Source organism: Manis javanica, chromosome 2 (genome assembly GCF_040802235.1).
Source record: "Manis javanica isolate MJ-LG chromosome 2, MJ_LKY, whole genome shotgun sequence".
NCBI classification, from domain to species: domain Eukaryota; kingdom Metazoa; phylum Chordata; class Mammalia; order Pholidota; family Manidae; genus Manis; species Manis javanica.
Genome location: NC_133157.1, coordinates 171,021,178 through 171,036,324, shown reverse-complemented (window position 1 = coordinate 171,036,324; position 15,147 = coordinate 171,021,178). Strand labels below are relative to the sequence as shown.

General features: G+C 35.2%; 1 protein-coding gene across 17 annotated transcripts in view; it reads right to left on the bottom strand.

Annotated features, from left to right (window-relative positions):
• Positions 1-15,147, bottom strand: part of RALYL (RALY RNA binding protein like) — a 772,862-nt gene that overhangs the window by 77,109 nt on the left and 680,606 nt on the right. For 15 of the 17 annotated variants that reach the window (XR_012128296.1, XM_073229774.1, XM_073229778.1 and 12 more), the window contains one exon: positions 9,304-9,969. The exons of the other annotated variants lie outside the window; for them this stretch is intronic. Coding sequence is in view for 11 of the 15 variants with exons in the window: in XM_073229769.1 (XP_073085870.1) it covers positions 9,947-9,969 (23 nt within the window). In the remaining 4 variants the exon portion in view is untranslated. Of the gene's footprint in view, positions 1-9,303; positions 9,970-15,147 lie in introns of those variants that run through there. 17 annotated transcript variants of the gene reach the window in all.

The following is a 15,147-nucleotide window of genomic DNA, read 5'->3' as shown; positions in this document are numbered from 1 at the left end:
TATTGATGTGGAGATGGACTAAGGCCAGGTGAGACATTCTGGAAATGTTGCAGTTTTACCCAGAGATGGGTACTCTAGAAATAAGATCCATTTTAGGTGGAAAAATAAGAGTTGAGTTTGAGTTGCTTTTGAGATATCCAAGTGAAAATATTCAATAAGAAATTGGCTGTACAAAAAGAGAAGACAGGATGGTAAGTATACTTTTTGGAATTCATCAGCATATTATGTGGCATTAAAAGCTAAAGGAGTAGATAAGATCTTTGAGGTTTAGGGAAAAATTTATATCAACTTAAGGTACAAAGAATTAGCTTATCTGTAACTTCAAAGTTACCATCTAGGAACATCTTATATGTATGAAATTTAGTGATGTGTGCTATGTAGGTTTGTGCATTTCTTACTGAGCTTATGCCTAAGTATTTTGACTAGGTATTTTAATGTTATAAAATGGGACATTTTTCTTTATATGTTCCACACATATTATTTATATATTACACAGCTATATGTCTTTACCTTTCTATCAAAAAATATTTGTAAGTTCTAATTAAGCCTAATAGTGTTTCTTCTTATTTTCTCAGGTCTTGGAGGTCGATAATTCTATCCAAACAAAAAAATGTTCTCATTCTTTCTAATTGTTATACTATTCATTTCTGCTTCTTTTCTACAGCACTAATTCTTTCTAGAATAAGTTAGAAATGTTAATTTAAGTATTCTTGTTTTAAATCTAAGTTCAATTGTAACATCTTTTTCAGTATGAAGTAGAATGTTTTAAGATGCATTTGTGTGTCTGCATGTGTGCACATGCACAAATGTGTGTGTGTATATCTATATGAGAGTGCATTTGTCTTAAAGGCCTACTTGGTCATGGGAGATCTTTAATTTTTATTGAATTTTTTTGCTAGTATTTTGCTTTATTTCAGATTTTTACATCTATATTGGCGTGGGCCACGCTGCTCATGCTGTTTGACAAGGTCTGGGCATGAGGAGGAATCCTGAAAGCCAGGAAACCTCATAGCTGGCCCCTGCGAATTCCCACACTTATTTTTGCAGTTATGATTGGGCTCATATATGGGAAACCTTATGTATCTAAGACTGATTCATCTTTAGTAAATAACATAACCCAAAATTTTGATCAAAGCACAATTTCGGAAACGAAAGCAGTGTTACAGGACCAACTGTTCCAGGCATATTGCCACAAATAAGTGAGGCAGGACAACCCAGGCCTCTCTTAAAACTAGATGCAGTTTGTCCTCCTTTTTGTAACAATTTAAACATGATTAACAAAGACTTCTTTAGAATATTGGCAGAGAAGGAGTTATGGGAACCTGGGCCATGGAAAAACCCATTCTCCCAAGAGACTTATATGAAACAGCAAAGTAATAAAAAGAGACTAATAGTCCCCACTGCCCAGGGCCCCCCTTATGTTGTTTATAATATTGGAGAATGCCTCTAGTATCTCCCTCAAAGAAAGAATTTTATGAGCAAAATAGGAAGATTTATATTTACAAATATCCCATATACAGAAGTTTCTGATGAATTCATGACAAAATATTACTATATTAATGGTAAGGTAGTAAGAGCAGATTCAGTGTCATTATATGAAACATTAAAGAGGACTGCAAGGCCCTGGTGCCTGTGGATGCAGGAGGAAAGGTGTAAACATCTGAAATTGTGGAATAAATATTGTGAAAGAATAAGGTGTTCCTATTGTATTCATAGGAATGATGAAGAATGTCAAAACTTACGGGTAATAGGAGTACCATCCCTAGACTTTAGATGTAAGCCTAAACCCATATGTGTAGGATAAGATTTAATTAATAATATAACATTACACTCAATAACCAAAAGACATATAGCTTAAATTATATAACTGTTTAAACTTTATATAGCCTTAGACACATATCTTAAACTCTATATAACCTTACATGTTTAAAAGTAAAAATCATAGCCAACACGTCGTCTCACCCCATTTTCTGTCTAACATCTAGCATGTAGCTCACATGAATCACCAACCAAAACAGACTAGGGGAAAGTTAGAAATTAAATGTTAAAAGGCTACTATTAGAGGAAATGATGATATTTACTTAAGGGTAATAAGATAATTTTACTTAAGGATAATAAGCCAGAATTATGCAGAAACTGACAAGAAAAAGATTGTATTATTTATGATTAAAGAAAAATGTTAAGCATTATGTAAACCTTAAAGATATAAAAATAAAGACCCTGCCGTTTGATGTCAGGAGATGTTTCAACCTTGATGGGGTGTTTCGTTTCCTCATTCTTTTCCTCATTCGCCGACCCTGTCCTTTCCTTCGTGACCCACACCTTGGTTGGAGCTGGACTCCGGCACTATATTATTGAATAATCTATATTTAGCTTCTGTGTATTACTTTTTTGTCAAGTTTTTATGTGAAAGTCATAGTTTCATAACATGATTCAGGTAGATTCAGGTATTTTCATGTGTTCTGAAATAGATACATGCCGAGGAAATGAACTATTTGAATATTTGATAGGTAGTATTTGTGAAACCTCTGAGCTCAAAGGTTTTTTAGGGGGGATGTTGATCCTTTCATTTTTAACTTTTAGGTATTATTTTTCTCATGCATCTTACGAGCACATCACAGATTTTGCTAACTCAGTATAGGTTGGTTTGTTACTCTAGGATGGTTAACCTATCTTCATTTATTCTTTTAAATGGCATTTTCTCATTAGGTGTTTAGGCATTTCAAAAAATATTTGCTTCATGTCCTGTTGCTTGCCTGCTTCCATCCCTCTTTCTCTCTTCTTTCCTTCCTTCCTTTCTTTCTCTCTTCTTTTTTCTTTGGTGTACAATGTCATCTTGATTTTTTCATCTTTGAGAATTTGTGAGGTATATACTCTGTTTCTATCAGTGATTACCTTTATATAAAATACAGAATTTGCACACTGGATTGCAAACTTCACCAAGGTTAAGGGTTTTACCTGTTGTTCACAGATGTAACCTAAGGCCCTAAAAGAGTGTCTGACACATAATGGATGCTCAGTCATTTTTTGTTATATAGGTTGAGGTTTAACACATTTTCTTCTCTTGTCCTTTCCTAATCAATGTATTAACTCAATCTGTAATTATAAAAGCAGGTTGTTGTTTAGCAGCAATTATATTTTTACATATATCATGCTTTTAAGAATGTTTATTTGCTATTTTATATTCTTTTTTATAAATACCATTTTAGAAGTATCATTGCAACAATTAGATTACAGTATATGATTTATTGAATACAGTGGTCATTGGGTATTTGTTTTATAAATCACTCTTACACATTTGTTTTTATATTTTGAAATCATATGATATAATGTCACCAGGTAAATTGTTCTGGAATGTTTTTTAGGAATTCAGTATGAATGGTTTATGATCTGAGTCTATCAATATCTGGGATATTGATAAATTAAGTGCAGGTTTGGCAGGTGAAACTTAAACTTGGAAGATTTTCTATAAGAACTTCAGAGATTTCTTCCTAGGTTTGTTACTTGTTTACTTTTAGATTTTCCTATTTTTTTTGAAAGTAATGTTGGGTTTTATTTTAAAGTTAATATTTTCTGAGCATAGGGTAAGACATTTTAATCTGCACAGGTCTTTTTACTTAGGTGAAAAGTTTTCTTCAATTATATCTGGTTATCACAAACTTTCCATTTGTTCTGTTTGCTTCCTGAGGATCACCTGCAATGCTTATGTTAGGCCTACTTTCTCTGCCCTGTGTTTAGCATCACCTTTGTATATGTGCACTCCTTTACTTTCTTTTTAAAGAAGTTTCTTAAAATTTGTCTTCCACAACAATTATTTGGTATTCTGAATCATAAAATTTATTTTTGATTATTTTGTTTTTAGGTTCATATATATATATATATTGCATTGAAGATTCTACATATAAATGAAATCATGTGGTATTTGTCTGACTTATTTCATGTAGCATAATACCTTCTAGGTCCATTCATGTTCTCACAAGTGGCCAGATTTCATTCTTTTTTATGGTTGAGTAATAGTCCATTGTGTATATACCACATCTTCTTTATGGTGATAGAGGGTAACTATACTTATGGTGGTAGATGTTTCATAATGTATATAAATGTTGAATCACTATGTTGTACACCTGAAACAAATATAATATTATGTCAACTATAATAAATTAAAAAAACACTGCCTTTAAGATATTTAAAAAATGTCTTTGATAACATTTTATTAAAGTTTCATTGGCTAGTACCTTTCTTTTTAAAACACAGAACAACTGTTTTAAAACACTCTTTTTCTATGAAAAAGATGTTTTTAAAGATCTGATCAAAAATCTTAATCTTGACTAAAATGCTCCTTTTTTCTTTATGATGTAGTTTATTTTTGACATATTCTGTTTTGAGTTTTTCCTTTGCTCATACACTTACCTTTAAAGGCAGAGTCACACCTTCTATTCACAATCACGAGTTCATGATTGGCTTTCAGTGCTTGGTGCTGGTTGCTTCCCCACCCAAGATTCAGGTTAATTGCCACAGTTTCTGGTTCAATGTGAAATACACAGAAAGAAATTTTCTAGTTTGGTTTTGCTGAAATTAACAGATATTTCTCCTTCTTTACTTATTTTGCTCTCTGCCAAGTTAGAATGTCTGAAAAAGTCTGCAGCTCTTTATCGAATTATATTAATTAAAAAACAAAAACAAAAAATTAGAAAAACTATCACCTCCAGCATGCACTACTGCTAATTAATTTATCTTTCTCTTAAGTAACTACCAGACTTATTTAGAATATTTTTCCAGCTGTACTTTTTTTTTATTAAGGTCCAGCTGTATATTACAGAAAATACGACTCAAGTTATTTGAAGAAGTAGATTTATTAACTCATATAATAAGTCTTAAGATAGAGTGGCTTTAGGGCTTACTCATTTAGTGGCTCACAGACATTATAAAAAGCCAAATATTTTCTTCTTTTCCCTGTCTTCTTCAATATTTGGCTACCCTTCTCATCATTAGAAGATGGCTATAGATGCTGCAGTCCTCACATCTTTGCACAGTTTCACCTACAGTCAGAAAAGCTCCTCCTGCCATTGGACCCTTATTGCCTCAACTCTTATCTCCTGAGGCTCAAGTGCACCTTCCTGAGTGGAGTTTCAGAAAGTATTCTCTCCTATCTTGGAAAAAAATGTGTTACATGCTTATTCCTAAATTAACCACTGACAAAAGGAATGAATTTACATAATCAGCTTAGGGCAATGGTTCTTGACTCTGCATGTAGATTATCTGGGTGACTTAAAGGAAATAGGACAAACTAATTAAGTCAGAATATCTGAAGGTGGTATTTGAGCTGGATCTTTTGAAGTTCTCAGTTATTGTGTAGGCAATGTGGAAAATCACTGGCTTTGACTGACCAAAATTTAAAATCCAGGCCCTCAGTCTAGGGAGAGACCCAGTTTTCCCAGGTTGACACCTGAACAGAACCATGATGTTAGTCAGGAGAAGGGCTGGCTGAGGGGCAGTCTTTTTGGTTCTGTTCATCTAGCCACTGTTGGGTATTGCAGTCTCTATGGCAGAAAAAGGGAAGGAGAGGATGAGTATGCAGATGTGTGTCAGCATTATAAATGGAAGAGAATTCCCTTGCATTTGGGGAATAGCTATGTTCTCTTTGATGTATAACTAGTTTGCTGGGTCAGGGTAAAAAGTTGTGGTGAACCCAAGCTTTGCTCTATATACTTTGCAGCACCTATGCTGCTCTGTTTCAGCTGATTGAGCAAAAGTAATTTAAAAAAGGTTCCTTGATCCGTTTTCATCAGAGCTGTAAGGAACAGAACTTTGACATATAGTGTTCTTAATTGCAGTATTATTTTAAACTTTTTTATTCTTTCCACCTTTATTCAGCTTCTTGCTAATATTCACTTGATTAAGTGCCTTGAGAAAAGGAAATGTGTGCCCATTGTCAAGTACACATATTGAACACAGTAAGGGCTCAGCAAATATTTGATGAATAAATGAATAGACTTCTTGACTTTGATCAGATCAGTCTAGTCGCAGGCCAAACTGATATCCAGTTGTTTCTTCTAGAATATGGGGATTTCTGGATTTTCTTCTCTATAGTTTATTCTAGATTTAGCAGCCCAAATGATTCTTTTAACCTTTAAGTTAGGTATTATCCTATGCTCAAAAACTTCTACTGTTCTCCCTTCTAATACAGCTTAGAGCATTGAACTCTGAATCACCTCTAAGGCTCTGTGATCTGAAGTCTTGGCTTTTCTTTGGTGTCATCTACTTTTCTTTTCCTCATTTGCAACACTGCCTTCCTTGCTGTTCCTGAACTCACCATGTACATTCCTGCCTCAGATGATTTGTCTGTTCAAGGCACTTTTCCCATATATGGCCACATGGCTTACCTCCTCACTTACTCCACATTTTGTCCAAATGCTACCTTATCAAGAAGCCTCCCCTGATCAACCGAATTTTTAATGTCTGTTATTTGCACTTTAACCCATTTAAAATAGTTTCCTGTGTGCATCAGTGCTAAGAATATAAATTATTAGCAGGGTATTCAGGACATAGCAGTTGCTTAACAAATTATAGTTTAAAAAAATTTTTATAATAAAGTAAAAACCCAGAACACTCTATTCCATTTAATGCCCCAAAACATTTATGGAGGAAAAAAACCTGTTAGGTACAAAGGACCATTTGTATAGGATATGGAGAAGGCATGGTCCTTATCCTCACAGATGGGACAGGTAAATATGGGGACTGCTTTGCATGCTCATGCACCTCAGATTCTTTCATGAACTATATATAATTCCTGAGTGGTTCTAAGTATCTGAAGGGTTGATAGGAAGCCTTTCAATAATAAATGAGAAATTAACTTGTAAATCCCTCCTCTGCAAGAATGGCTTTTAACATTAGAATAGTGTATCTCTTTCTCTAAGTGATACTCTTTGCTATGAATCTGAACATTTCTAGAAAGTTGGATCACAAATTTGCAGACTTCTGATGGATCCAATGATCCAAATTTCTACCTCTGTATATGCTCTTTACAACACGGATATCTCCATATTGTCAATATGTACATCTGTATCTACCTATGTATATACATTGAGATAGAAATCACATTTTATTTTTATGAAGAATTTTAAGCCTGCAAAAAGAACATAGTGAAAATATGAGCACTAGGATAATTTATATTTAGCTTTATGAAACTTTACCTTTTGATATTTGTTTGATTCAAATATATTTCTTAATAAATTAAATATTAACAGATGTTATTGAATACCCCTATCCTATTCTTTCTTTTTTCTCACCAGAGATAATTCTCAACTTGTTGTTTCTCATTACTGTGAGTTTATTATTTTTACAACTATTAAGCCTTGGATATAAATCACAAATAATGGTCTCATTCACCTTCAGATTCATATTAAAACAAAAATAACATACTATAAGGCTTTTCATTTAAAACTCTGGATATTTACCTTCTCTTGAAAAGTCAGGAAACCTGGCCAATCTAGGTCTGCATTTCTGAACCAGACAACCAGCTGGAATGGAGAGGTGGCTATCTCTTCATCAGCAAAGTTGCATTTAATGTCTGCTACTTGACTTCAGGCCTGTTTCTTTCATTTATATTTTTTATCAGACTTGTATAGGCATTTGATTTTGTAATTCCTGTTCTTTGCACTTTAACACATTTAAAACAGCTTCCTGTTTATTTTCTGCTTCATTTCTATCTTATTTTGTTGTGCATTTCTCCTTTGAAACTACTTTTATTGAAAAAGAGGGAAGCAAATTTTACTTCAAGGATGATAATCACATATAATCTATATTTTGTTGATCTGGTAAGTATTTTATTCCATCTTTGTCATTAAAAGAAAGTCTGAAGCCAAAAATGGGTAATGAATAAAGGGAAAGATCTCTGGTTTCATGCTTCAAGGCCAGAGTAGAGAAAACTAAGTCTAATAACAAAGAATTATCTTATACATTTAATTATTCATTTTACTCTGAAAATAATTAATGGATATATGGAAAAGTATGATACTCTTAATTTACGATAATGACTGATTGTAAATGCTACACTGTTTTTTGAATACTATAAGGACAGAGAAATGATAAGTTGAGAAAGTGTATTTTCCTAATAAGCAGTATACATAACCCTTCTTTCTGGAGCATCAGACTATCCCAGGCAACTGTCTCTGGCTGCAAATGAAGAAATCACTCTGCTGATTTTATTCCTGTGTAGAACTATATACAAGTTCTTTTTGGCTTTAGAATTCAATCATGGCAGTCACAATTCTCCAAAACTCATCATATAGCCATCAAAAGTAGCATACCACATTGCAGTTTTTCACATTTCCTCAAAAGGGAAGCGCATTCCTGATCCAAACCCTAGGCGGCAGTGTGCAAATTTTTAATTTTTGTTTTTCCCTTTTTGATTTTTGGTAAACTTTGTTCAATTAAATTGTATAATTTTTCATTAGCTTATGTTTAAAAGTAGATAACTTAAAGAAATTAAAATAGAAAAATAAGGAAACATTTCAAGGTGATTTTAGACTCTCCTCAGTTTCTTTGCAAAAAAGGTGGACTTAATTCCAGTAAGTGTTCTTGTAATGTTCCATGTTGTCTTTTTCCTCTTTAATGAGGAGCTTGCAGTCATTAACAGTACACTTGTCTGGTATAACATAATTGCCTCTGCTGAGGTAGTTTTGTTTTCTATCTTGAAACTTTTTCTTAAAATATTATATTTGAATGAAAAATAAGCCTTCTAGAAATGTAAACCAGGGTGTGACTTCTGCAAGGATTGAGGGTCATCTGGCCTTCTATTACACAACAATTAATGTGTCCCAGAATACAGGTGCCTCCATGAAAAGTGTGGGCATACAGAACATATAATATACATTTTAGTAAAGTTATGCTACTTTTATCGTTGCGCTATTTTGTGGCTTTACAGAGACATAACAAACTCAAATTGAATAGTAAAACTAAATGCACCCCAAAGGAAAGATACACACTAACTTTGTTTTAAAAGAAGGAGTATTTATTAAGAAATTATATGCTGAATTCTCCTACAGTCTGTGAAGATGACTTCTTCCATTTTCACAGCACCAGACAACAGCTAAGAGCATCTGGAAAATGCTTGCAATGCTTGGGAATGGAGAGTTCCAAGTAATAAGAGATAAAAAGAAGTGGTATATGCACTAATTTAAACTTTTGGAGTGAAAGACAAGACAGTCTTTTCCTTGCCAATACAGGTTTTGCCTGTATCGCACTAAAACCTGTTCATAGGATCTCCTGCCCAGAGAGAAGTATTGGGTAAGAACTGGATCATTTCAGTTCAGTAGAACAGAGAATGCTCAATATAATCCCAGGTCAAGCCAACAGTCCTTCAACTAATTACATCTGAAATATTTGCATTCTTTATTAATAAAATGGTGCTTACAGAAGGCAGAAATATAACCTTTGTAAGTGTTTTATCCTTATGAAGTACTTTAAACTATAAATTAAAAATAAATTATAAAAACTAGCATACAATATATCTTTTCTTACATGACAATGTTGGAAATAAGCTTTAAATGTAGAACTGCAATATCACCTGCCGTTATATATGATAAACAGTAAAACATGCTAATCATAAAAATAGCTTTTACAAATATACATTTGTATACAGTGTCTCCTTTACCATTCATAAATGTCCTTCACATCTTAAGACTTTTAAGACTTAAAAAAACAACAACATAATTAGCAAAGGGAAAAACACATTTACAATCTAAACCATAAAAACCTGACAATTATACAGCTTAGAACATAGAAGAAATGGAATTTCTAAAATTGAACAATACCGTCCATTATTTTATTTGGGTTTTTGTATAAATTGAACTGAAGGTGCTGCTATCCAGTAAGAAACCTCCTTTCACATTTCTGGGGGTTGTCACAGTTTCTCTTTTCTGCTTTCGTGACATCATTTATTACTTCAGATCACTTTATCTGCAGAAACTGAGGAAAGAAAAGGTATTTTAAAATATAGAGATTTATGTTACATTGTTGAAAGTACATATATATGTACATTAGATTTTAAGTCTATATCAGGAGATGGATAAAAGAGTTAAATCTTTGGGGAAAACACTTTTGAGAATTTTAGGCTCTTAGATCCTTTGTTTTAAGCAATGCTAAGATTATCTACATTTGTAGATGATTTTTTAAAATCCAGCTCATTTACTGCCTGTGATGAGCAATTATTTTTTTAACCTGAGCTCTTGTATAAGTCAGAGGGGAACCACTTTAAGTTCTAGGCTAAGGAAAGAGATTGGGGCTGGTGAATTTTTGCTGCTCCTAACAAGAGTGACTCTAGGATAATTTTTCCCTTTCAGAGGCTTTGAACAGTACAGTCCTAAGCTTTTGCACTTCGGATAGGAGAAAAGGCAATATGCTCTGATCTGTTATACAATCTTGGTTGTAAAAGAAAAAGCTAGATACAAGGAGGACAGTGAAAGACTCATGGTGCGTCATGAGGCAGAAACACCACAGAGAGTTAAAATTCAATTGGTCAAAGAATTGAATTGAGAAATTGAATATGAATATGAAGATAAAATGATGTGAGGTTTCAGTAGTGGGGAAGGCATGTATTTACCTTCATATTCTATCAAGTTCAAGTTTTATATTCAGATAGAAAATACAATTACATCTATTATCCCATCAACTTCAAAGTTTTTTGTGGTAGATGGAAAATCTATTATGTCTTAAGAGTCCAAGATATGAGCATCAAGGTATCAATTTGGATGGGACTTGCTGTTGAGAAGAACATCGTACTTCACTTATCAATACTGAGGTGCACCAGTTATCAATCCCTGGGGAGATTCCAAACATTTTTGTCCAATGTATTTTGGTGTTAGAGATGTCAAGGAAAACCTAACACTGTCAAGCGTAGTAAGGAACAATGTTTTTCAGCTCCAAAAGTGTCCTTTGGTCCCTCATGACTAGAGTGTCCCTGGTAGCCAATGTAGGTCAATGCTTTTGCATATCCCTCTCTTGCTGCAGTAGATCTACCCTGAGCCTGCCTCCAGGGTTTGAAACACTGAAAGCTGGGGGCATGTCTGAGGACCACTGATACACACATTAAAGAGAACAAAGGAACACTCATCAATGGGAAGGTACTTCCAACCAAGGTGATGAAACCAACTCAGGCTGTGAAGGTTCTTTATTTCAAGGAAGTGTTTCAGGCCCTGGGCCCATTCTTAGGTGGCTGCGTGAGAGCAGGGAGACTGGATGCACAGGCTGCCTTTCCCAATAGTTGCTGAGTAGCCAGAGACTTAGGTAACTTGATCTGTTATTAAAGTGTTGAAGCCCATGTTCTAGAGATTATGAAAAAGATTGAGTATGCCAGTTGGGGTGGTGAGAATCACTGTGCAGCTACAGACCAAATGCCTGGTGGAGATCACTGGTTTAAAGGAACTCAGTGAACCGGGATGGTACTTTCTCTTCCTGCGTGGGTATCCATCTGCCACACTCAAAAACATGTCCATCTCAGTAATTTCATTTAACTGAAATGTTGTCTTCCTTAGGGAGTACATATCTTTTTAATTCTAGGAAGATTAAGGATTAAAAATGTAATCTTTAAAAGAATGGAAATCATAGTACTAATATTTTTGTGCTAAGAAAAAAAAATCTTTGAACATTTGGTACCATAAATGCTTGTTATGTAAGAGAATTTAGGCTACTAGTGTGACAGCCTTGTGATTTCAGTTTAGAATATACAATTAAAACATTAATTGAGACATAGGATATAGTTCTACAATGTGAAATTTTACATCCGAATCTTCTGTTTGTGCATGATATTGTAAAGTCTAAGAGAATCTTAGGTCATCATAGTGGTATTTTTAATTTATTAGATTTTAAGAATTTTTTTATTCTCAGAAAGATTCTGTTTGCTGAACCCCAAATGAAATATTTAAAGATACAATGTAAATAAAATACATTAAATCTACAAATGCTGGGATCAAGATGGTGGCATGAGAGGTGAGACAGAGAACTTCTCCCAAAACCACATATAAGATGAAAATATAGTTGATACAACTAATCCTAAAAGAGCAACAGGAAAGAAGGCTGCACAGACTGCATACACCTGGATAACAGAGCAGACCTCACGAAACAGGATAATGTACCAAAGCCTTGATCCGGCAGGACCCAAGCCCTTCCCCCACCCCAGTTCACTGGCGGGACGAAGAGAAACGAAGCAGGGAGCAAGTGGAAGCCTAGGACTGCTGAACACCCAGCCCTGGAGATCTGTTTTGGGAGCACAAAAACCTATATTGCATGGTGCTCTGGAGATTAGTGGGTTTAGAAAGCTAAGACAGGTGGAATACTTGGAGAGACTGAGATTCCAGCCTTTTGTGGAGGATGGGGATCCACATCCAGCTGTTCCGGGATAAAGGAAAGGCAGGTGAGCTGAGAGGCTTCCTAGCAGTGAGAGGACTGCTAAAAGGGCGAGATTTTCACGGAGCTTGCTGCATAGGAGAAGGGATAGGTGGACAAGGTTGTCTGGGTGTACTCTATCTAGATGGTTGGGAACTTTCAGGAGCTTCAGGTGCTCCATCCCCCATGGATGGCTACTCAGCTCTGAGGTCCCCCCACTGTGATATGCAACCTGCTGCAACTTCCTTCTGGCTGCTGGCACTGGCTCAAAAACTGGCTGTCCCGGCCCTGGCGTCAGGCCAGTCAGAGGGAGGTCCCATCTATGGCAGCTACAGACACGAAGCACAGAGGCTTTACACCTGTGTGCTCAGCCCACTGCTTCTGACAGTGGAGAAAGGCAATGCAGCTGGGAAGCAGGAAACAGCTGTTTCCTCCCCTCAGGCACCAACACTGTTCCCCTGTGACCCCCCAACATCACTCCAGGGGCTGAGTGGCTCCAGAGACCAGGGCTTCTGGGCACTAGAGGGCGCCACATACAAATATGAAACATCAAAAGAACCTAGTTCAAACAAAAATCACACTAACATCAGAAAAAGGGCCAAATGAAGCTAAACTCACTAATCTTCCTGAAAGAGAGTTCAAAATAAAAATCATAAACATGCTCATGGAGGTACAGAAAAATATTCAAGAACTCAGGGATGAATTTAGGACAGAGATTCAGTCATTAAGAAATTCCATATCTGAAATAAAACATACAATGGAGGGATTTTAAAGCATATTAGATACAGTGGAGGAGATGATAAAGGAAATAGAAATTAGAGAAGAGGAATACAAAGAAGTTGAGGCATAGAGAGAAAAAAGGATCTCTAAGAATAAAAATATATTGAGAGAACTGTGTGACCAATCCAAATGGAACAATATTGGCATTATAAGGTACCCGAAGAAGAGAGAGAAAGAAGGACAGAAAGAGTCTTTGAGGAGGTAATTGCTGAAAACTTCCTCAATCTGGGGAAGGAGATAGTTTCTCAAGCCATGGAGGTGCACAGACATCCCAACACAAGAGACCCAAGGAAGACATCACCAAGAAAATATGATAATTAAAATGACAAAGATCAAGGATAAGGACAGACTACTAAAAGCAGCTAGAGAGACAAATAAGATCAAATACAAAGGAAAACCCATCAGGCTATCATCAGACTTCTCAGCAGAAACCTTACAGGCCAGAAGGGAGTGAAATGAAATATTTAGTGCAATGAAGCAGAAGGACCTCGAACCAAGAATCACTACCTGGCAAGAATATCATTTAAATGTGAAGGAAGGATTAAATAATTTCCAGATAAGCAAAAGCTGAGAGAATTAACCTCCCACAAACCATCTCTCCAGTGAATTTTGGAGAGACTGCTATAAATGGAAGTATTCTTAAGGCTAAACAGCTGTCACCAGAAGAAACAAAAACACAGCAAAGAGAGTAGAACAATTAATTACTAAGCAGATGAAAAATCAAATCAACTACTCCCAAACTCAATCAAGGGATAGACAGAATACAGAATATAATACCTAATATATACAGAACGGAGGAGGAAGTAAAAGGAGGGGAAAAAAAACGGAACCTTTAGATTGTGTTTGTAATAGCATACAAAGTGAGTCAAATTAGACTGTTAGATAGTAAGGGAATTACCTTTGAACCTTTGGTAACCACGAATCTAAAGCCTGCAATGGCAACAAGTACATACCTATTGATAATTACCCTAAATGTAAATGGTCTGAATGCATCAATCAAAAGACATAGAGTCACTGAATGGATTAAAAAACAAGACCCATCTATATGCTGCCTACAAGAGACTCAGTTCAAACCAAAAGACATACACAGACTGAAAGGATAGGGATGGAAAAAGATATTTCATGCAACTAATAGGGAGAAAATAGCAGGAGTTGCAGTATCAGACAAAATAGATTTCAAAACAAAGAAAATCACAAGACACAAAGAAGGACATCACATAATGATAAAGGGGTGGTTCCAACAAGAGGATATAACTATTATAAATATCTATACACTCAACACAGGATCATGAACATATGTGAAACAAATACAAACAGAATTAAAGGGGGAAATAGAATGCAATGCATTCATTTTAGGAGACTTCAACGGACCACTCACTCCAAAGGACAGATCAACCAGACAGAAAATAAGTAATGAGACAGGGGCTCTGAACAATGTATTAGAACAGATGGACCTAACGGACATCTACAGAACACTCCACCCAAAAGCAACAGGATACACATTCTTCTCATGTTCATACGGAACATTTTCAAGATTAGATCACATACTAGGCCACAAAAAGAGCCTCAATAAATTAAAAAAGATTGAAATTGTACCAACTAGCTTCTTAGATCATAAAGGTGTGAAACTAGAAATAAATTACACAAAGAAAACGAAAAAGCCCACAAACACATGGAAGCTTCACAACATGCTCCTAAATAATCAATGGATCAATGACCAAATAAAAACAGAGACCAAACAATATATGGAGACAAATGACAACAATAATTCAAAACTGCAAAAGCCGTGTTAAGTGGAAAGTATATTGCAATACAGGCCTACCTCAGGAAAGAGGAACAATCCCACATGAACAATGTCAACTCATAATGAATGAAATTAGAAAAAGAAGAACAAAGGGTGCCCAAAGTCAGTAGGAGGAACATAATAAAGATTAGACCAGAAATAAAATCAAGAGGAATAAGACAATAGAAAATATCAATGAA